The sequence below is a fragment of the Abramis brama genome (assembly GCF_963993115.1).
Source record: "Abramis brama genome assembly, chromosome: 21".
NCBI classification, from domain to species: domain Eukaryota; kingdom Metazoa; phylum Chordata; class Actinopteri; order Cypriniformes; family Leuciscidae; genus Abramis; species Abramis brama.
Window position 1 is genome coordinate 14,341,397 of NC_139983.1, and position 21,827 is coordinate 14,363,223.

The 21,827-nt window shown below is 35.5% G+C and overlaps 1 protein-coding gene across 1 annotated transcript; it reads left to right on the top strand.

The window, feature by feature from the left end:
* The first annotated feature begins 3,789 nt into the window (after positions 1-3,789).
* On the top strand, positions 3,790-20,118 carry rragd (ras-related GTP binding D). Its single transcript, XM_084097819.1, has 7 exons — positions 3,790-4,203; positions 8,063-8,358; positions 9,406-9,605; positions 9,696-9,810; positions 13,336-13,478; positions 14,660-14,808; positions 18,912-20,118. The coding sequence occupies exons 1-7, from the start codon at positions 3,999-4,001 to the stop codon at positions 19,061-19,063; spliced, it is 1,260 nt and encodes a 419-aa protein (XP_083953945.1). The 5' UTR covers positions 3,790-3,998; the 3' UTR covers positions 19,064-20,118.
* The last annotated feature ends 1,709 nt before the right edge of the window (positions 20,119-21,827 follow it).

A 21,827-nucleotide genomic window follows, 5' to 3' on the forward strand; every position in this document is an offset into this window, starting at 1 on the left:
AGTCTTTCCTTTAGGTTTTGCACATGGGCAAGAGGGAATATTTCTGGATGAGCATGAAACTCTATGATTTAAGCTCTTGTTTTGATGTCAGGTCTGTCTCCGGACATTATGCGTGTGCCAATATGCTCCTCTTTTTTAGTTAAATTGGGACAAAACAAGAATTGTTTTTCTTTCCCCCGCAAAATTTTCCTATCTGTAATTAAGTTCGTCAACACAGTAGGATAATAATGTCATGGAAAATATTTATAAGAAATAATCAGCAAATGAAACCTTTGACAAACTAATCATCAGAAGGTTGACTTTGATATTAGAACTTTGATATTGATATTATTGTATTAATATTTTTTTATAAATATCTGATAGCTTGATGATATTCTGTTGTTATTGTTAACTAAAACTATTAAAAATCATTTTCATTAACTGAAATAAAACTTTAATATAGATTTTAGATGGAAAAACTTGAAGTTAAACTGAAATAAGTATAAGTACTATAATTACTTAATTAAAATGAAAACGGGAAAATGTAAAAATAAAAGCAAATTCAAAATATTAATAAATACTAAAATATGTATTAAAATATTAATTAATAGGCACACTAAATATTAATATGGCACATGGAAAATGGCACATTTTTGTCCCATGCCTCAATAAGTATAAGAAAAGAGCATGTGATGATCTCATTCTCTCACTGAAAAGAGATCTGGATTGCACACAGTAACATTACAGCATTAGAGAGATTTGCTCTGAAGTCTGGTGAAAACAGCTTAAAATATGCATTGAACAAAGGACACATTAAAAGCCTGGACCAAATGTGCTGTGAAAAGAAAAAGAAGAGCAAGATTTTAGTCTCAGAGTCCTACGAGCTACAGCTGGAGCAGTAGGACAGATGGAGATGAGCTCTGCTTTCTCTTTTAGTCATATATATATATATATATATATATATATATATATATATATATATATATATATATATATACTACTGTACTGTTGCATGCTGCTCAACAGTTCATGAAGTTAACGAATGCAATGGCACTCATAAACTCTTTTAGGCTAGCTCATGAATTTTGATATCACACTGCACTGAAACAAGCTTTGTTCTTAAATATTAAAATTATTTAGGTTAACAGGCTGGTCTTAAGTTGTTCAAATTGGAAGTATAGCTCACAAATTTTATTAATACATCACTTTTATAGTACACTTTTAATACTCTTTACCCACATGCATACTGACAGAAGTCTCTACCTACTTCTTGAGCACAATCGATCCCCACTAACATTTTGTGCATCTCGCAGTCAGTACTGTTTCTACTTGGATATATCATATTGAGACTTATGCATTAACGTATACTTTAATATTTGTCAAATAAAATCACTTTAAGCTAAGTAAAGCAGGTGTTTGAAGGAGGTATGCATTCACATAAAACAAACAGATAAGTCTGGATGTCAAGGAGACAGAGATGTCAATGTCTCTCAACATCTCACAGATCTTAGAATGCTAGCTCTCAACACAGCACTTCTGTATTAATGACATTCTACTATGTATCTCCTTTGAAGTCATCATGAAGTATGTAAAAGCAACATCTGGGAGTTTAAAGTGGGTTGAATGCAATACAGCAATTCTGGATTGTTGTTTTCAAGGCCGTACTCACTGTTTCATGAATTTTGCATTACTACTCCACAGGGAAATTATACATATTAAGATAACACAAAGATTAAAAGTGTTTGCAGGGTATAGGGTGGATCAGTATTAGGTAATGTATCATACAATAATTAACAAGAAGATACAATCTCTGCTCAAAGAATTTCCTTTGGCAACTTACACATCCAAGGAACATTTGAATTCTGCTTCAGGTAAAATCTATGTGAATCACGTAATGCTTCAGCGTATATTGTGGTTCTTTCAGTATAAGCATAGTCTATTTTATATGGAAATTGAAATCTGAACAGATGTACATCTCCTGTCATTGCAGTTCCAGCCTTTCTGCTTATAGCCCGATCCCTGTGGATCATTTCTAAGCTGATCTTGTAGGCTATATAATGATCAACTGACCTCAAAGCTTAAATTGAACCCCACTCTGCTAAGAGCAAAAAGAAATATAGCACATTCAAATAGGGCTGTTGAAATCACTCATTAACTGGTCACTGTAAGCAACAACAGCATATTGCATACATTAAATATCTATGTGTTTAATAAATTATTTCTATACGCTCCACCATGTATAATATATCAGTGCAATATAGTTATGAAATAGTTTGTTTAGCTTATATTGTAGGCATTACAATGTTTCAAATAAAGATTGATGACGAATGACCACACACATCGAAATTCAGATAATATAATATATTATAATTTAATACTTTTTTTCAACCATTAACCAGTTGAAAACCCTTTGAGTAGATTGAATAATCAACATAAGAACTAAAAATAACTAAAAAGGTAATCAAAGATGACTAAATAGTCATAATAAAATGAATAAATTACCTTTTTAGAGTTTCCGTTGGGTCAGAGCAGGACTGGTTCCACAGCATTAGCATTAGTGTCTGAGAAAGCAGAGGCCAGAGTTCATATACTTACAGCAGTGCTAAACACACCAAACATCTGCACTACACCAGCTAACCACTCACCCGGCTGCTGTCCCAGAGGAAATTCCCAACATCAGCTGCAGTCTGCTGGCTTTGTGGCGGTACAGAAGCAGAAATCATGTGAGGCTATGACAGCGAGCTTTCAAGAGATGATGAGCTGAAGTTCAGTCTGGAGTCACTCACGGTGCATGTTATAGGCTACCTTATTGTGCAGCTATAAGAGTGTACAGCTCTCTGATGCAATTGTCTTTATTCCGCATTAGGCAGTGCATTGAGTAGGCTATTCCCTTTTTTTGGTTGTAAGGCTCACATTGGAACATCAGGACAAAGTATATTTTGCTACCCTAAATTCAAATTCAATTCGAATTAAGGAATTCGATTCGAATTTAAAAAGAATTCTCTATTTAGTTCTCAATGACACATAATCATGATCAATAGCCTACGGTGTACAATAATAAAGTTTGAGACTTTGAGAAGTTTTACTCCCAACAGAAAGAGAGCTAAATTAGAAAATTAACTAGAGAATTAGGCTAATCTTAATAACAATTATGGTATTAATTATATAGATTTTCAATAGTGAACCGGAAGAGAGAATGAGACTCTATCGTCTCTCATAAACGTGCTTGAATATTCTCCATAAATAGTAATTGAGCGCGACATCGCAGCGACATCCAGCGGCTTGCACAGATCGACAGCTCAAAATCAAATAACAGGCCAAATCTCAATCTGTCCTTGGCTTTGAAATCCATATGTGGTTTCTGAAATAATAAAAAAGTAGATAATTTCGACTAGCATCTAGTTTAGAAATTAAACAAAATTATGATAGATAGATTAAGAATAGTAATATTATTTAGGCTATATTTACTAATACTTAGTATAGTAATATAATAAATTAACGTAAACTATTTAATAATTTTTAATATTAATAATACTAAAATACTAAATACGTAAAAGTTAAAATGTCATCAAACATTAAATGTATATATTAATATATATAAATTACAGTAGGCTATTATCATTATTGTTGTGTTATTATACATTAAATTATTATATATTATTCTTTTTTAATATATTATTATAATGTTTGTTTTGCCATTTGGTGTGTGTAATATAATATAATATAATAACAACATTAATAACGAGAAAAGAAACTGGGCGAAGTTTCCTAAACAAGCGTGAACAAAAAACTACATCTCCCGAGATCGACAGTGACAGCCATCGTCGGAGTCCATGCATGGCATGTTTGTTTGGGGAAGGGAGGCGTCTGTCCTCTCTCAAAGTTCTTCTGCACTGCAACTCTTGCTTCATTCTGAGATGACGGTGATGAATTGTCACAATGTGCTGTGATTCCTCACGCAGGCGGTCTGCTGTGTGTGTGTGTGTGTGTGTGTGTGAGGGGGGAGGTGAAAGTTCACCATGGCATGGCCATATCAGGTGACAATGTGGAAAAGTTTGGCTGCCTCCTCAGATAAAATTTCTCAAACTCTGAGAATGACAAGCGAAAGGAACTACAGTGAAGCGGACGGAGAAAACGAAGCGCTGTCGTTCGGATATTATGACGACGATGATGATTTCGATACATTCACTGACGGGGACGGAGACTGCGGCTGTGATGAAGGAGGTTAGGGGATAGATTTAATTTTGCACTCATAAATAAGGGCTCATCTATATTGTAACTTACATGTTTCTAAACGGGCGCAAAGTGTAATTCCATTACAAAATATGGTAACAGTAATTCCCTCTAAAATACAACAGTTAGTTTGCTACTACAAGTCACAGAACTGTGGTTACTTGATGTTATTAGCCACCAAAACTAATAAATAAATAAATAAATATTAAATAAGAAATGCTCAATTAAATATTCTGTAAGCTTCTTACAATGTTTAATATTATATTTAAATGTATTATGGTTTTAAAAGTAGGCCTACCAACAATAGTTTCAGCAACTAGTGTTTTGTTGGAAACTTTGGTTGGTAAATATTTAAGAGGGATTTATTATTAAGTTGTGGTAACTTGATATTATTATTATTATTATTATTTGTAATTCAATTCTGCAAGCTTCTTATACTATTTGAGATCCTATAAAAGTGTATTATGGTTTAAAAAATACTGCTAATAACTGGTTACTACTGTAAGGTGTTTTGGTAAATGTTCAAAAGATTTATTAAAAAGGGGGCTGTGTTACTACATTAAAACTGTGGCGATTTGGCATTAGACACCAGTATAATAAAAAAAAAATAGCTACTTGAAACAGTGATATGGTTTTGAAAGTAGCAACAAACTGTAGTAGCCTGTAGCCTAACTAAATTGGTACTACTAATTGGTGGAAATACTATGGAAACATTTACAAGGGGTTTATTAATGAGTGCACACATTTCTTACATTGCCTTACTTGTCTTACCTGGTTTTATTTAAAGACCATCTGTTAAATAAGTTTGTGTGATTCAGTTTGGCTATTTGATCTTTATGGAAGATTTGCGGTTCTTTGCCTCCATGTCGTGCGTTGAAATCGTTTAACGCACAGCTAGCCGTGGATTATCCTGCTTATACCATGGTAATTTGCCAGCATTGTCAAGTTAAAGCTGTCATTGGTATTTGCAGCGCTAAATTTGAATGAAAGGACTAAAATGAAGGTCACTGTTATTTACGTCAGCTATCACTCGTTAGATCTAACATTCATTCTGCCTGCTTTAAATCAGACACAGAGATAAAGTAGTGCGGTAAGGTTATGTTTATTTAATTTAATTATACTATTTATTTATGAATTAGCCTATGGAGAGAGAGAGAGAGAGAGAGAGAGAGAGAGAGAGAGATGCGTGTGAATTACCTGCGTCTGTGCAGCATCAACAATGAAGCTGTGAGTTTAATTACTTCAAAAACAGCGACGCTACAACCTCCTTGTATATAATGTAGAGATTCAGTAGCAAAGTTAATTTATTAACAATAAATGTTATTGGGCAGTGTACTAGGGCAGTGTTGACAACTAGTTTCTGTGCTCCTGTTTCTGTTTTTGCGCAGCGCTATCTTCAATCAGGGTTGCCAGGTCATAACAAAACCAGCCCGATTGCTATTCAAAACAAGGAATCGAAGCCAAAACTAGTTTGCTTCAACCCGTGAAAACAGTGTGAAAGTAGCCCATTTCTGCAGGAAAACCACTGTCTCTGATCTCTGTCTGTGAGTGACGTATGTGTGTGTGCGCTTCAGTAAAAACAGTACATTAATATAGAACAGTGATTAGATTTTAGAAAATTAGATTTTTTTTTTAAACAGTTTTACCAATCAGAGTCGAGTGTTCAGACAGACCATGGTATAATTTTATTTCATGCTTCAACTTACAAGATTTCTTAGAAACCAGTTAGATTTTTAAGCTAAGCATTTCTTATGTTTCATTCCATTGTTTCTACACACAACTTTAGATGCAAACGATGATTGTCAGCTCAGTCAGCTGAAGTTTTCCAGGACTTTCCTGGAACTGGACCCGTTTAACAAACACAAACACACTGCTACTCCTCACTATGTGGTGCCCCTGTTAGACACTTCGATAAACACTGCAGGCTGTATTTTGAGACTAGAAGTGTCCCTCAGTCTCACCAAATGCAGTTGACATTCCTCAGCTGAGAGCTAGCAAGGTCACAGTCATCAAATCATCTGCAAGCATGTGATATGAAGGAGTGGAATGCCAGTGTAGGCTGTGCCCACAACTCCACACTCATGCCCTCTACCAGTCATCCTGCTGATATGATTTAAACTGATGGGATTAGTATGCCATTTCTCTTTTCACTTCTTAGCTATACATGTCTAATTGAGAGTGTATGAACTTGTCCCCAGCAGATGTTATTAACGGCAGTTTGTATCAACGTTCATGCCTCTTTTAGATGTTAAATTATTGTGCAATGATGCAGAATGATACTGTTTTGAAATTAAATAAATATGACAATTATTCGAATGCCGCCTTTAATCTTTCTATAAGATGTTTCATGTCAAAACATTCATGGTTTCGGCTACATGCATACAGAAAAATACATACACAATTTTTGTTATCCTTACATGCAGCTCTTTTTTAGGTGTACTTTCATTTTGGACTAGTTATTATCATGTTTGAATACATGACTTTCAATCAAAAACTTTCTGTATAGGCTACAGTACACATAACCAATGTCAATCTTTTCTCTGACTAAAGATAACCTTGAGTGATGCCGGTAACCATAGTGAAAAGAAAATCGTAGACTTGGCAGTAAATATCAAGGCTTTGTGTATTTTATTTTTTTAGTAACCTTTTTTGAGTAATTCAATACACTCCAGCTGTTGTCATTCTTCAAATATTTGGTTATAGCTGTGTCTCGCTCTATAAGCACAGATTACACTAACATTAGTGATTGACAGCAAAATCTCCTGCTAAAGGCAACATCAGTGACATGACAGACAATTAGCTGTTAAAGGGATAGTTCACCCAAAAATGAAACATAAACACAAAAGAAGATATTTTAAAGAGTGTTGGTAACAAGACAGTTTATGGTCCCCATTGACTTGCATAGTATTTATTTTTTCCTACTATGGAAGTCAATGGGTGCCGTTAACTGTTTGATTACCAACATTCTTTGAAATATCTTCTTTTGTGTTCAGCAGAAGAAAGAAACTCGTAGGTTTGGAATAATATGAGGGTGAGTCTGTTCATGCCATACCCAAAACCCAACTCACTACCACATTTCCTGGAAATATAAGGTTGTCACTCTTATTCCTATCAGAACCGTGTATAAAAAGGGACATGTATAGCATTACAGAACAAAACCGACAATACTACAGTAGGCTACTATGCACACTATAGACCTTAAGTAGCCCCGCCCCTTTTCAGCGCTGCGCTCGTTGTCTTTTGACTTCCGGTCTGTATTTTCACAGCGATCTTGCGTATTTATGAATGAACGGCTCGTTTTAAAATCTTCCCGGTCTACTGACATTCGTTAAGACATCTTCTTTAAACATTACAATCCTCATGATAACTTTCGTTAACTTTACATAAAGTAAATCCACTTCAAAAGCCAATTACTCCTGGACAGCAATGCCATAGAAATATACAGAGCGACCACAAAAACGGAAGTTCAAAGACAATATTCTAAAGATGGCGGCGCCCTCGTTTCTCTGGCGCATAAGGTCTTATAGTGACAACATAAATTAGTAAACAAACGTATACTGCATTTACCAATATAAATCTTTTGTAACAACATAAAAGGCTTTACTGTCTTTACTTAGGCTTTACTTTTGGTCAATTTCATGCATCCTTGCTAAATAAAAGTATTAAAATAAATAAATCTTATTGACCCCAAACTTTTGAACATGAGTTGTAGTATAGCGGTCACTAGCAGTTCATTGTGGCTCAGTTTAGTTGTTTGAATTCTGCCTTTGGTTTACCATTAACCAGAAATAGCCTGCGTGTTTATGATGCATATTCTCAAGCAGTGTTCCTGTGTTTGGCTGTTGTACAGTGCTGGGGTTCAGTGATCCGTTCAGCAGTGAGGTGAAACCTCGGATCCTGCTCATGGGCCTGAGGCGAAGTGGCAAGTCTTCCATTCAGAAAGTTGTATTCCACAAGATGTCACCCAACGAGACTCTCTTTCTGGAGAGCACCAATAAGATTTGTCGAGAGGATGTTTCCAACAGTTCCTTTGTCAGTTTCCAAATCTGGGACTTTCCTGGTCAGATTGATTTCTTCGACCCCACATTCGACTATGAGATGATATTTCGTGGCACAGGGGCTCTCATCTTTGTCATAGACTCTCAGGTGAAATGGCTATCTATCTATCTATCTATCTATCTATCTATCTATCTATCTATCTATCTATCTATCTATCTATCTATCTATCTATCTATCTGTCTATCTGTCTGTCTGTCAATTCAGTTCAATTCAAAATTGCTTTATTGGCATGACTGTACATAATACAATATTGCCAAAGCTTGGAATACATAGAATTTTTATTAGAATTTTCTATTATAACATAACTTAAATTTAAATGTACAAATTAAATTAATTGTACAAATTAACAGTGTAACAAATTAAAATGTGTGAACATTTGATACCACAGTGTTTTAACACACACACACACACACACACACACACACACAGTGGACAGTAGGGAAACACACTGAGGTCAGACACAAACATTACACACACATTCACCTGCTGTCTCTCAGGCTGTGGCACACACACACACACACACACACACACGCGTATCTGGCAGCCAGTGCTGCTGTCTGTCCCTCTCCTAGTATGATCTTTATCTGATCTACTTCAGTCATGGCTGTAAAGTTCTTTATTAAGTTTGTGAATTTGTTTATGTAGAAGTCTCTGATTGATTGAACTGTATTTGTGACAGTGAAGGAGGAAGTGCGTCTCTGTCTCAATCTCTCCTGTCCTACAGTGAACACACACCCTTTGCTCTCGGGGTGACGAGCTCTTTCTGTGTCTGCCGGTCTCGATGGCTAGGCTGTGTTCACTCAGCCTGTACTTGCTCAGGATCCTCACACACTGGAGATATTCTTCCAATTCATAATTTGATTTCAGAGTTCAATAGAATTGTAATTTACTTTGTGTTTTAGTTTCCTGATCCCAATGTTCCAGATGTATTTTTAGACTTTGATAATTTGGTTTATTTTGATGTTTGTGTGAGAAGCAGTGCTGATCTGAGACTGCTTAGTGTTAGTAGAGTTAGTCAGGTCAGTAAGTCTCAGAACCAGTTGACTGAGGGGACTTTTTTTCAGTTCTTGGGTTTGTAGTGCTTTAAAATGTTCTGTCTGTCTTAAAAACACACTATAATGTCTTCCTGTACAGGATGATTATGTGGAGGCACTGAGTAGACTTCACCTCACTGTGACAAGAGCCTACAAGGTCAATCCAGATATCAACTTTGAGGTGTTCATCCACAAGGTGGATGGGCTGTCAGATGACCACAAGATTGAGAAACAGAGGGACATACACAAACGAGCCAATGATGATCTAGCCGATGCCGGTTTAGAAAGAATACACTTAAGGTTTGTATTATAACTGCTCAGATATTTTGGCAGTTTTAAAAATATCTTCAGATGTTGGAATTGTGATGTGAAATGTATTATTTCTTTCAGTTTCTACTTGACGAGCATCTATGATCATTCAATCTTTGAGGCTTTCAGTAAAGTTGTGCAGAAACTCATCCCTCAACTTCCCACCCTTGAGAATCTGCTTAACATTTTCATATCTGTGAGTAGCTGAACATCTTTTATTTCTCTGTCTGGCCTACCTCACTAGTTTTAATATCTTGGTTTTACTTATTTTCAGCATTGATAAATCTTATCAGTGATGAATCTATTATCAGTACTTAGTGTTGAATTAAAGGCACACTATGCCGTTTCCGTTTTTCTCAAACAGCGACCCCTATAGTCGCTGTGGAGTACTTGTATTTAACGTTACTGCCACCCGATGATCCGGGAGCGGTGGATTTTTGCAAAACAAATAACACGCTCCAGGTGGAGTTAGAAGCTCGGGTTTTTTTCTAAAACCACCTTATTTATGTTGTTCTGTCGGATTATAGTGTCGATTTAACTGAATATGATCAAAAAAATGTTGCCGACGGCAGCTTTAAGGTATAAATCTTGCATAGTGTACCTTTAATTATGTTCTTTCTCAATGACTGTTATTATCATTAAGACCTTAGAAATATTTAGTAATTTATATATATATAGCTGTAAATATATATATATATATATATATATATATATATATATATATATATATATATATATATATATATAAATATATACAGTCGAGCCCAGAATTAATCATACCCCTGGTAAATATGATGAAAAATGGCTGTAAAAAAATAAATCTGCATCGTTTATTCTTTTGATCTTTCATTCAAAAAATTGGCAAAATCCTAACCTTTCATTTAAGTAAAAGAATTGAAAGTGGGGGGGGGGGGGGGGATCACATTATAAAATAAATGTTTTTCTCCAAAACACGTTGGCCACAATTATTCATACCCTTTTATTAAATACCTTTTTGCAATCTCCTTTTGCCAAGATAACTGCTCTGAGTCTTCTCCTGTAATGCCTGATGAGTTTGGAGAACACCTGACAAGAGATCAGAGACCATTCCTCCATACATAATCTCTCCAGATCCTTCAGATTCCCAGATCCATGTTGGTGCTTCTTCTCTTCAGTTCACTGCACTCATCAGGTCAGGGAACTGGGACGGTCATGGCAGAAGCTTCATTTTGTGCTCCCTAACACATTTTTGTGTTGATTTTGATGTTTGTTTTGGATCGTTGTCCTGATGGAAGATCCAGCCACGGCCCATTATAAGATTTCTAGCAGAAGGCGTCAGGTTTTGATTTTTTATCTGTTGATATTTGATAGAATCCACAATGCCATGTATCTGAATAAGAAGTCCAGGACCTCCAGCAGAAAAATAGGCCCACAACATTAAAGATCCAATGGTATATTAAATTGTACACATGGGGTACTTTTTATCCTTGTGTGCACCAAACCCATCTAGCGTGTTTGCTGCCAAAAAGCTCTTTTTTTAGTTTCATCTGACCACAGAACCCTGTGCCGTTTGAAGTTCCAGTCGTGTCTGACCACTGAATATGCTGGAGTTTGTTCTTGGAGGAGCGAGGAGCATTTTTCTTGAAAACCTCCCAAACAACATGTGGGGATGTAGGGGTTGTTTGATTTTTTTTTTTATAGGCTTTCTGACCCCAAGACTCAACTAATCTCTGCAATTCTCCATCTGTGATCCTTGAAGAGTCTTTGGCTACTCAAACTATCCTCCTCACCGTCCATTAAGACAATATAGACACACGTCCTCTTCCTGGCAGATTCGTAACATCTTTAGTTGATTATAACTTCTTAATTATTGCCCTGATGGTCAAAATGGGGATTTTCAATTCTTTAGCTATTTTCTTACAGCCACTTTCTATTTTGTGAAGCTCAACAATCTTTTGATGCACATCAGAACTATGTTCTTTGGTTTTATTCATTGTGATGGATGATTAAGGGAATTTGGCCTTTGTGTTTCCTCATATTTAAACTCCTGTGAAATAAGAAGTCATAGCTGGACAATTTCATGTTCCTTGTCACCCTGGTGTGCTAAAAAAGGTAAATATTAATGGGAATATACTTCAGAGATATTTTACTCATAAACAATTCTAGGGGTATGAATAATTGTCGCCAATGTGTTTTGGAGAAAAACATTTATTTTATAATGTGATTTCCCCCCCATTTTCAATTCTTTTACTTCAATGAAAGGTTAGATTTTTGCCAATTTTTTGAATAAATGATCAAAAGGATAAACGATGCAGATTTATTTTTTACAGCCATTTTTGATCATATTTAGCAGGGGTATGATTAATTCTGGGCACGACCAATTATGACATCATTGGTTGTAATTGATGATGCATTTGAAAGTCTTAATTAGAATTAAAATAGCGATACACTAATTATAACTTGCAAAGTGGTTTCAGTAGAAAAAGAAAATGATGTATTTGATGTATTTTGCTAATCATTTTCACGTTTAGACGCAAAACCAGAAAGCATAATTTGCTATCTGTTGCGCATTTATATATGGTCACATTCATCCATTAGCATGGGTACATTTGCACTGCCCTGTGATTTGCCACTTGAAGTTAAGTACAATGGAAAAAATATTCAACATGATTATTACAAAACCCATTATTATTTATTATGATCTCTCTCAAACATAATATAATTTCATGGTGCTCATGTTTTATTTTTATGTTGATCAGAAAAGCAATTACATTTAGCAGAATCATAACTACTTGAGTAGTTCACCAGCTGGTGGCAGCAGAGGGTAAATTGACATGGTAAAAAGACTATGCTATAGAAGTATGAAAGCTGAACAATTTATAGATTTGACATTATGGAGATTGAAATCTCTTAACCATCTGCCAATGCATTATATTAATCTGCTTTTTATGCATTGTCTGGTTTGATAGATTGATTCATGTCCTTGATCTCTGTCCCTACACTGTGAAAATATTTTATAAAAATTGTTGTCAAAGTTTTTTTTTAGAGAAATTATTACTTTTATTCATCAAGGATGCATTAAATTGATCAAAAATGACAGTAAAGACATTTATAATGTTTCAAACGTTTTCTAGGTTAAATAATTTCTAATTTTTAAAAGAAAAATTATATCATGGTTTCCACAAAAATATTAAGCGGCACAACTGTTTTCAACATTGTTAATAATAAGAAATATTTTTTTAGCACACAATCAGTATATTGGAATGATTTCTGAAGCATCGTGTGACCGAAGACTGCTGAAAATTCAGCTAAATTGTAATCATTATTTGCAATATTACTTGTATTTTTGATCAAGTAAATGCAGCCTCTGAGACCATAAAATATCTTACTTTTGAATGAGATGAACTATGTAGCTATTTAAAATATTATATAAATTATTTAATTTTATTCTTAATTTATTTAAAGTATTTAACCGCAATATAAAACCTACCGTGATGCTTTCACAAACTTAAAAACATCAGTCACAAAAGTCACATTTATTCTTAAGAAGAGGATTTCTAGTCTTCCAACAGCTTTTATAGAATTAGATGCATTTTCTAACAACAGTACTTGCAATTCAGTATACTTGGTTGCGTAATTCATTTCCACTTCAAAGTGTTCTAAGATATAATGTCCTGTTCCACTGCATTTCTTCTTAAGAATAACTACTGACCCCTAACCCGACCCTGTGCTCTCATTGCAGAATTCAGGGATTGAAAAGGCTTTTCTCTTTGATGTGGTTAGTAAGATTTACATAGCAACCGACAGCAGCCCGGTGGACATGCAGACCTACGAGTTGTGTTGTGACATGATAGATGTGGTTATCGACATCTCGTGCATCTATGGGTGAGTGACACCAAGATTCCCCACCATCTCAATCCCATACAGTTCCCTCCACAGTCACAATACGCTATGTAACATGTTCTCATCCCATAGACATGAAGCAGCATGGCAAGCCTTGCACTTTCCCTCACTATAATAATTTTTTGCCATGCATCTAAAAATACACACAAACATTCTACATGCAACAACTTTGTTTCCCTATAGCCATTGCTGGCTGTGATTAAATCTTTTGTGGATTAGAAGCATATAACTCTGGGATATGTAAACACTGGCTTTAAACATTGGAAGGGCAGAGAGTTGCACCTCCAGCAGCATCGACCCTATTTGTCCTGTAATTTGACGGGACACCGCGGTCTTAATAGGTACAGGAACGCAGGCCTGACCCGGGGCCGCACAGCTGTCGGTTCGCAGTGGCTTACAAGAGCAGATGGGCCACCTCAGCACTATTCCATGAATTGGGGAGCAGACAGTACTGTTAACCCTGCAAATTTGAGCTTTAGTCGGTAACTGAGAGGCATGGAGTGGTTATATTCAGTTCAGCCCATTTTTGCATGCCTGCTTGTGGGCTAATCTGTAGAATATGACTTTTATTTATATTTGTACATTAGTCGAGCTGTTGTGGAATTAATTTCCACCAGCCGGCTTGTTTATTACTCATTGAAATTAATAAGCTACTTAATTTTTCCCCTATTCATCATGTTCACATTGATCCGTGCTCTCAGTATCAGGAAGCTTCAAATTACACGCTTTATTATGTCATCTCAATTTGCTCATCATCTTTTCTGTGCTTTCTTTTTTGTGTGAAAAATATTTCTATATTTGTAATATCCATGCATAATAGCATAAAATTGTTTGGTTTTAAAAGCAGGGGATTATGACCGGGCATCTGTTCATTTTGATAATTATGATATGAATCAACATCTGTTCCACACAGATACAATTTCACTTTTTTTTTTTTAACTGTGGTCTGTTCTTTAGCTAAATTGGGAAAGGAAGCCGCCCGTAAGGGAACGTGTTTCATTACGGACTCATTATTGAAGGAAAAGTGAAAAAAAAAAAAAAAAAATGCATGTAATGTCTCTGGAACTGCTGAACACAAGGAAAACATGATGAGAAGTGGTTTTGTTTTTGTTTGTGATTTGTTTTAATTGTCCTTTTATTTATATATATGTATATATACACAGATTGACCGGAGATGAGGCAGGAACTCCATATGATAAAGACTCCATGGCCATAATCCACTTAAACAACACTACGGTCATGTACCTAAAAGAGGTCACCAAGTTTCTTGCCCTGGTGTGTTTCCTCAGGGAAGAGAGTTTTGAGAGGAAAGGTGAGCTTTCTGGACAACGAGGAAATATGTTTGGTGTAATATTATTGTTTAAATCTGCCATTTTCCATTTAGGGGAGACCAGGGCTAGTCTCAATGGCTATTTAGTGTCTCAGGGTGCTTTCACACTGGCAGTTTAGTTCGGAACGGGGCACGGTTCGCATAAAAAAAAATTGCTAATGTGAACGCCATCATGTGGACCCGGGTGTGCACTGGGGTACCGAACCCGAGACTACCTGGAGGAGGTGGTCTGAGTTCGGTTGCACTCGAACCGTGCCGCGGTTCGTGTGAATGTGAAAGCAACATGTACTCGGGTGCACACTTGTTCAGAAGAAAAAACACAATATATTGACTCGCGTTCTGTTTTATACACCGAGCACATTTGCGATGACGTAAGATGCACGCAAACGCACCAGGGTTGAGTGTGAAACCAGACCAACGCTGCGGGGGGCGCCGGGAACAATCGCGCTGATTTTTCAGTAGCCTTTACTCCAGTCTTTAGTGTCACATGATCCATCAGAAATAATTCAGATGTGCTGATTTGGTGTCTGTTAATGTCTGTTATATCTGTCACATTTGGTCAATTTAAAGTAAAAATCTTAATTTCTTTAAAATAAATTATCCCAAACTTTTAAACTTAACATAACTTAGCATTTAAAGAGAGTCATAGTAGTATATACATTATAATTATTTATTCACGCTAATAGATCTTTAACTGAACTGATTCATTTTTGCCAGAGGCTATTTTACACTAATTTAAAACAGCAGTATTTTCTCTGCACTTAATGTAAATAGTATTTAGATTTTATACTATACAAATAGTGGCAGATAATAATTGCACCTCAATGCAAATGTTTATTTCTAAATGCTCAAATCATGACAACAAAAACCCAGCATTTTTCAGACTGGACCAGCCAGTGTGCATGTGCAGTCATTAAGCGCGTGTCTCAGAACACTGCAGCTGTCTTTAAAAGCTCTTTTTGCTATAGAAACAGTCAGTGACAATGACTTTACCTGTTCTTAGTGTAGACGGTGGGACTTATTCCGCCATATTGCACATTGCACTTTCTCCCATTCATAGGATGTGTCCCAATTCAAAGGCTGCATCCTTTGAAGGACTCAAAGGTCAGACTGAGCGTTATTAAATGGGACGGTCTAGCCTATGGAGGACTAGTCTTGTCCCCTAACAACTGTGACAGCTGCCAGTGACTGACCCTAAAGTTTGTACTGGACTTTTTTTGAAAGTTATATTAAACTGTCTGAAAACAAAACAGGGTTCACAAACTGTCTAAATATATTCACTATGGGGAAATTCCACGCAAAAGTCATCCTTACCATGAAAAAATAAAGTTTTTACCTAAAGATCAAAACCCCTTTTAAGTTGTCCATTTAGGTCTGTAATATACTGTATTAATGTGCTGTATCAGAAATTTTAAGAAAATTGCCTTGTTTTTCCACCACATATGAGGTGAGCAACAATGCTAAAATTTTAATTTCAACCAGCCATATTTCATGCTTTCAAAAGAGGTATCAAAGACCCCCCTTTTAAAAACTTAATTCGAACATAAAGCATTTTGCTGAAAGATGGAGGCATGCCTGAGAAATAAATATACTAATTTGGTCATAACAGCACTGCCTGTTGAATTTATAAGGGCTTTAATAAAGAGGTCTCGACGCTTCAGTGCTCTGTCACGTCCGTAACGTTTTAAAGATTAAGTTTATATAATATAACAATTATAAATGCAAATAACTTGAAACTTTATATGCAAAGCTAAACTATGTTTATGCTTACTAGGATCGACATTTCATTCCACTACTTTGCTCTGAACAACCATAATAATGCGTTACGGACGTGACCGTTACGGACGCTTCACATCAAATCATATGCAATTGTGATCGGTTTCAGGCTTTCCATATATTCAGTGCATATCCAATAATCGCAATAACATTTGTGCTTTGTTAGTTTTAATATGAAAAAATGTATCAACTTTCAAATTCAGTCTATTTTATAACAAAATGTAAACAATAGAGGCCGCTCTTTAATACGGCGTGGTATATTTCTGTATATAGCGCCTCAGTGCGCGGCGGATAAAGCGCACATGAACGGATCTTCTCTTCCTCTGCCAGTTACAGGACGAAATATGAATACAGAAGGTAGTATATGATACAGTACAACTTAAAGAAGAGCATGTGTCTTATAGCCATAGGACATTTCCTTCGGGATGTCGCTTTTTTCCCTCTTGGTTAAAACATGAATATTCATCATAATCCCGCGATCAAGCTGACAAAATAATAGTGATATTGCAATCATTTTGACTCACGACTTAAAAGTAGTTTAAAAGTAGACATTTCAGACGTCCTATAGATATATTTCTCAGGTATGTGAGGCAAGTAGCCTACATTATACGCGGAGTTTCGGTTCATTTATGAGGCGCGCTCCACTTCACGCGACGGCGCCTCTGTGTCCTGATTATATTGTCTGTTATAGCCTATTTTCTTGTTATTTAAAAAATCCAGGCAATTGGTTGATGAAACATTGATTAAAGTTAAGATACAATTTATACAAAACGAAATTCACATTAAAGAAAAGCTTTCTACAAAAAAAATAAAATAAAAAAAAAATAAAGAATTGGTCAAAATCATGTCTGCCCGCTGATATACTGTATCCGATATATTGCGCATCTTATGATCTTACTCATGCTGTTATCCTTTCATATAATCAACATATGAAATAAAAAATAAAATTATTTTATTTAAACATTAATATGAGACTAAATGCCTACTCAAATGTAATGTTGGAGCGGGATTTGAGTGAACGCCGTCTTACCGGTGAGCATGTTGTGGGAGAGGTACGATTTTCGAACAAACATCGAATATTATTTTTGCTTATAATACCAATCCTTAATATTTGGTGTTTTAAATGCCTGTTTGAGGTCTCTGTGAACGTTTTAAAGCAGTATTTTAGTGTCGCTTTCAGAGCGGTCACGTCCGTAACGGAGAACTGTCACGTCCATAACATGGTTTTTTCCTCATAAATGCGAAAACGAAAAATAACATAAAATGAATATTTTATGTTCTGTGGAGAGCCAACCCTTCTTCATTCGGTGGGTACTATTACTTTTGGTTTGCGCAGTGTAATTCACAGAATTACTAAAAAATATTTTGGCAACAAAAAGTTAGAGATTTTTTTTGTCACGTCCATAACGCATGTGTATTTCCCTCATATTAAATATAAAACGCATGCGTAGACTGATATTTTTCTAATGTCTGGACTCCTTTATTAAGGGAGTATGGATATATAAACAGACGTTTACAATATATTGGTATTAAATGCATTTTCTGAGAATTTATATTTCAAGTTTTGACTGCAAATGTCACGTCCATAACGCTGGAATTGCCCTATGGTTCATTTCTGTATATAATAAAGAGTATAAACTAGATTGCATAATGGCATCTTAGTTAGATATATCAACATTTGACCCCTTTAACATGCTTTTTTTTAGTTTTACATTTATATTATTATATATTTGAGTAAGTTGAAACTCAATAATTGCATTTAAAAGTGTAATTTGGCAATTTCTCTCAAAAAATCCTGTCGTCACTGGTGCGCAATAAATTGGCAAGACCTCGAAAGATCCATCTGTTGTTTCCTTCGTTTCACGGGAAAACGTAGGACGCATTTGAAGGAGCCTTCGAATTGGGATCCATCTTTCAAAGGATGCAGCCTCTGAATTTGGATGTAGCAACAGTAATATGAGTATATGAATATGATAATTTATTATGTAAATATAAAATGAATACCATCTTTGTATGCCTTAAGTCTTTGGTTAAACTGAATATTTCATAATTTGTGAGTTCATAAAGCCAGTTGGCACCCATCAAGTGGTACTGAATATTGAACACTTGCTTTCATAATATAGCTGCATGTAGGTGTTACTAAATGTTTGATGTAGATTTTTTTTCATTCTCTGGATCAAAGCTAAATGACATCTCTTGTTATGTGTGTCAGTCTTAATTCAAAGTGCATTTATGCAGTGGTCTAATTTGGGATTGGTTCGAACGACTTTCCTACCACAGGCTAGTTACACTTCTCTTTTCTCACACAGGACTTATCGACTACAATTTCCACTGTTTCAAGAAAGCCATAGAGGAGGTGTTTGACGTGCGCTTGAAAGTGCAGAGGAGTCGGAAGCTTCTGAGCCAGAGGAGGTGGAGCAGACAGACCGTGCCAAACGGGACTCAGGTGCATCCTCATTGAAGAGCATTGAAAGCCGTCCAGCCTGTTACAGTGACTCGAGTGTGAAGGATTCACACAGACTTTGCTTGAGCTCTGAGTCTTTTTCAGGGCCACTTACTGCTCTTCAGCAATCCAAAAGGGCAATACAGACTGATTTGTGCATTTAATATCTTGCACGTCTAGCTTAGCCATCCATGTTTTACTTTTAACTGTTCACAAAGAACACTTTTTTTTTTTTTTTAAATAATATTTTTTACTGGGGAAAAAAAATCAATTGTGCTACAGTTTCCCACAAAATACATGGTAAAAGCCATTTCCAAAGTCACTAAAGAAAGATATTTATCGCATATGTACAGTAGGGCACAAACATGTCATTTAACTTCTATATGCACTATAAAAGAAGAAAGAAATTTAATTGCTCAATTAAAACAAAATTTCACCCTTTTAATTCATAATTATTTATATTTATCAATGCCCCTGCTGACGTTTTTTACTTTGTCATTTGTTCATGGTTAAATGGCTGTTCAGTTTCATAAATATTTTGGTTTATAAACTTAAAATTGCAATTTATGTTTGTCAGAAACTTCTTTAGGGCCACTTACTGCTCTTCAGCAATCCAAAATGAAAATACAGACTGTGTTGTGCATTAAATATCTTGCACGTCTAACTTAGCCATCCATGTTTTAACTGTTTGCAAATAATAATAATACATTTTATTTATAAGAATTCAAAAATGCAACATTTTGTATTTACTGGCTTATTTAATGGCTTAAAATTAAAAATTACTTTCCTATTTTAATTCATAATTATTTATGTTTATTACCCCTGCAGATGATTTTTTATCTGATTTAATCTTTTGAATTTTTTTGTTTATTTACTTGAAGTTGTAAAGCGTATCAGAAACTTTAAGTTAAAGAAGCAAATGATTGGTGGTTTTGCGTATATCAGTGGTTCTCAATTAAGGGGCCGGGACCCACTAGGGGGCCTCAGCAAACTTCCAAGGGGGCTGCAGGATGACTTAAAATAATATATATTAATATGTTATTATTAACACCATTAAAGTCACCATGAAATCAAAATGGCCAGTTCCTATTTTTTATGGGATATTCCAGTATTTATCCTTATTGCAGCCACTTCTCTGATGATGTGTTTTTCGGCACGAGGGCGGGACAACCTGTCACTCACATGAGATCACTGCAATAGCAAACTACAAGGAACCAATCAACTGCCCTACATTTTTTTTCTTGTTCGAGAAGCCATTTCACTCTGACATACTTCTGTTTCATGTCGACTTTAATACTAATGTTATAATTAAAAAATGTAATATAGAAAAATATATTATTAAATATATATTTATATTTATAAAAAATAGATTAAATCTAGAAGACATATTTCTTTTTTATTTTCCCCCCTTTCAGTAATTATTAGGGGCCAAGTACCAAATGTGCGTAGGCACCTATTGTATCCATTTGGCGTTCTTATTATTATTCTTCCATTTCTTCTTCTTCCGCTCTTCTTGAGTCTATGGCAGCCCATAGAACTGCTTGCAGGCAAGTTATAAAATTTGGCACATTCATAGAGGACAGTCTGAACTGCCACCATAGCAAATTTGGAGTCTCTAACTCTCCCTCTAGCGCCACCAACTGTCCAAAGCAGCACTCACGTTTATTTTCACGTCAGTTTTCCCATATCGGCCATTTTGAATTTTGTTGTAAAATGCTTTATTTTACGAATGCATTGGCGCATCGTTACGAAACTATGTATGTGTCTTCACTACCATGTCCTGACAGTACTCAAAACATTTCGGAGCATCGCCACCTTGTGGTCAAAAGTTATAATAAAGTTTCCAAAAATGCAAATTTGTCATGAAACTGGTCTTAATAGATTCTTTGGGTCATGCCGAGAACATACCAATTTTGCCATAATTGGCAGAACTTCCTGTCTGCCATTTTGATTTTCTTTAAAAACCTACTTTTTCTAACTCCTTTAAGACCGTTGTTCGGATTTTCACCAAAAATCGAATTGTTTCATCTATAGACCATGCCGGCAAAAAGTTATGGATTTCATGTCGATAGACGAAACGGTTTTCGTACACCGCATTTACAAAGTTGATGAGTTAATGCCAAAATGAGGCTCTGTGATGCTTTGATATATTGACACTAAACTTTGTGTGTCACTTTACTCTGACCACACCACATGAATTTTGTAACAGTGCCACCTATTGGTCAAAATTGATAAACCATTAAATCATACTACTAGTGACTAAATATATATGATTTTACATTTATCTTACCTAAAATCATCTTAATGTCTTTAATTGCTTGTTGTTGCAGTTGGTCTGACACTCTCAGCCATGTTGGCATGACTTACCGTGTTCTTTGTGCTTGGCCCCGGTAATTGCTGCTTGCAGCTATATTTGTTTCAGTTTTTCTCCCAGTTTATGTTTATAAAAAAAGATTAAAAACAAGCAGCTTTGTCATAAAACAGAAATACTGGATAAAATATCTTACTGTCACACTTGCTGTGTATATAATCAAAAAGATTTGAAGAAATGAAAGCAAATGGCATTTTAATGAACAGAGTAACACACTAGCTTATCATATCAACATCAACTTAAGACAAAGGACTGAGTGAACCTTAGAAACTAAGCGCTTAAATAGACAGGGATGGTAATCAACAGAACAATGAGTAGGTGAGGACTAATCAGTAACCATAGTAACAAACAAGTGGCAGGAAAACTGATAACTAAGAAAACTAGGTCAAAGCAAAACAGGGACAAGAAATC

What these genes read in the sequence shown, in the direction of transcription:
- rragd (XM_084097819.1), top strand. Translation starts at nt 3,999, where the DNA reads ATGGCATGGCCATATCAGGTGACAATGTGGAAAAGTTTGGCTGCCTCC. An exon ending in CTGCGGCTGTGATGAAGGAG is followed by an intron (nt 4,204 to 8,062) that starts GTTAGGGGATAG and finishes GCTGTTGTACAG; the next exon opens with TGCTGGGGTTCAGTGATCCG. An exon ending in TGCTTAACATTTTCATATCT is followed by an intron (nt 9,811 to 13,335) that starts GTGAGTAGCTGA and finishes CTCTCATTGCAG; the next exon opens with AATTCAGGGATTGAAAAGGC.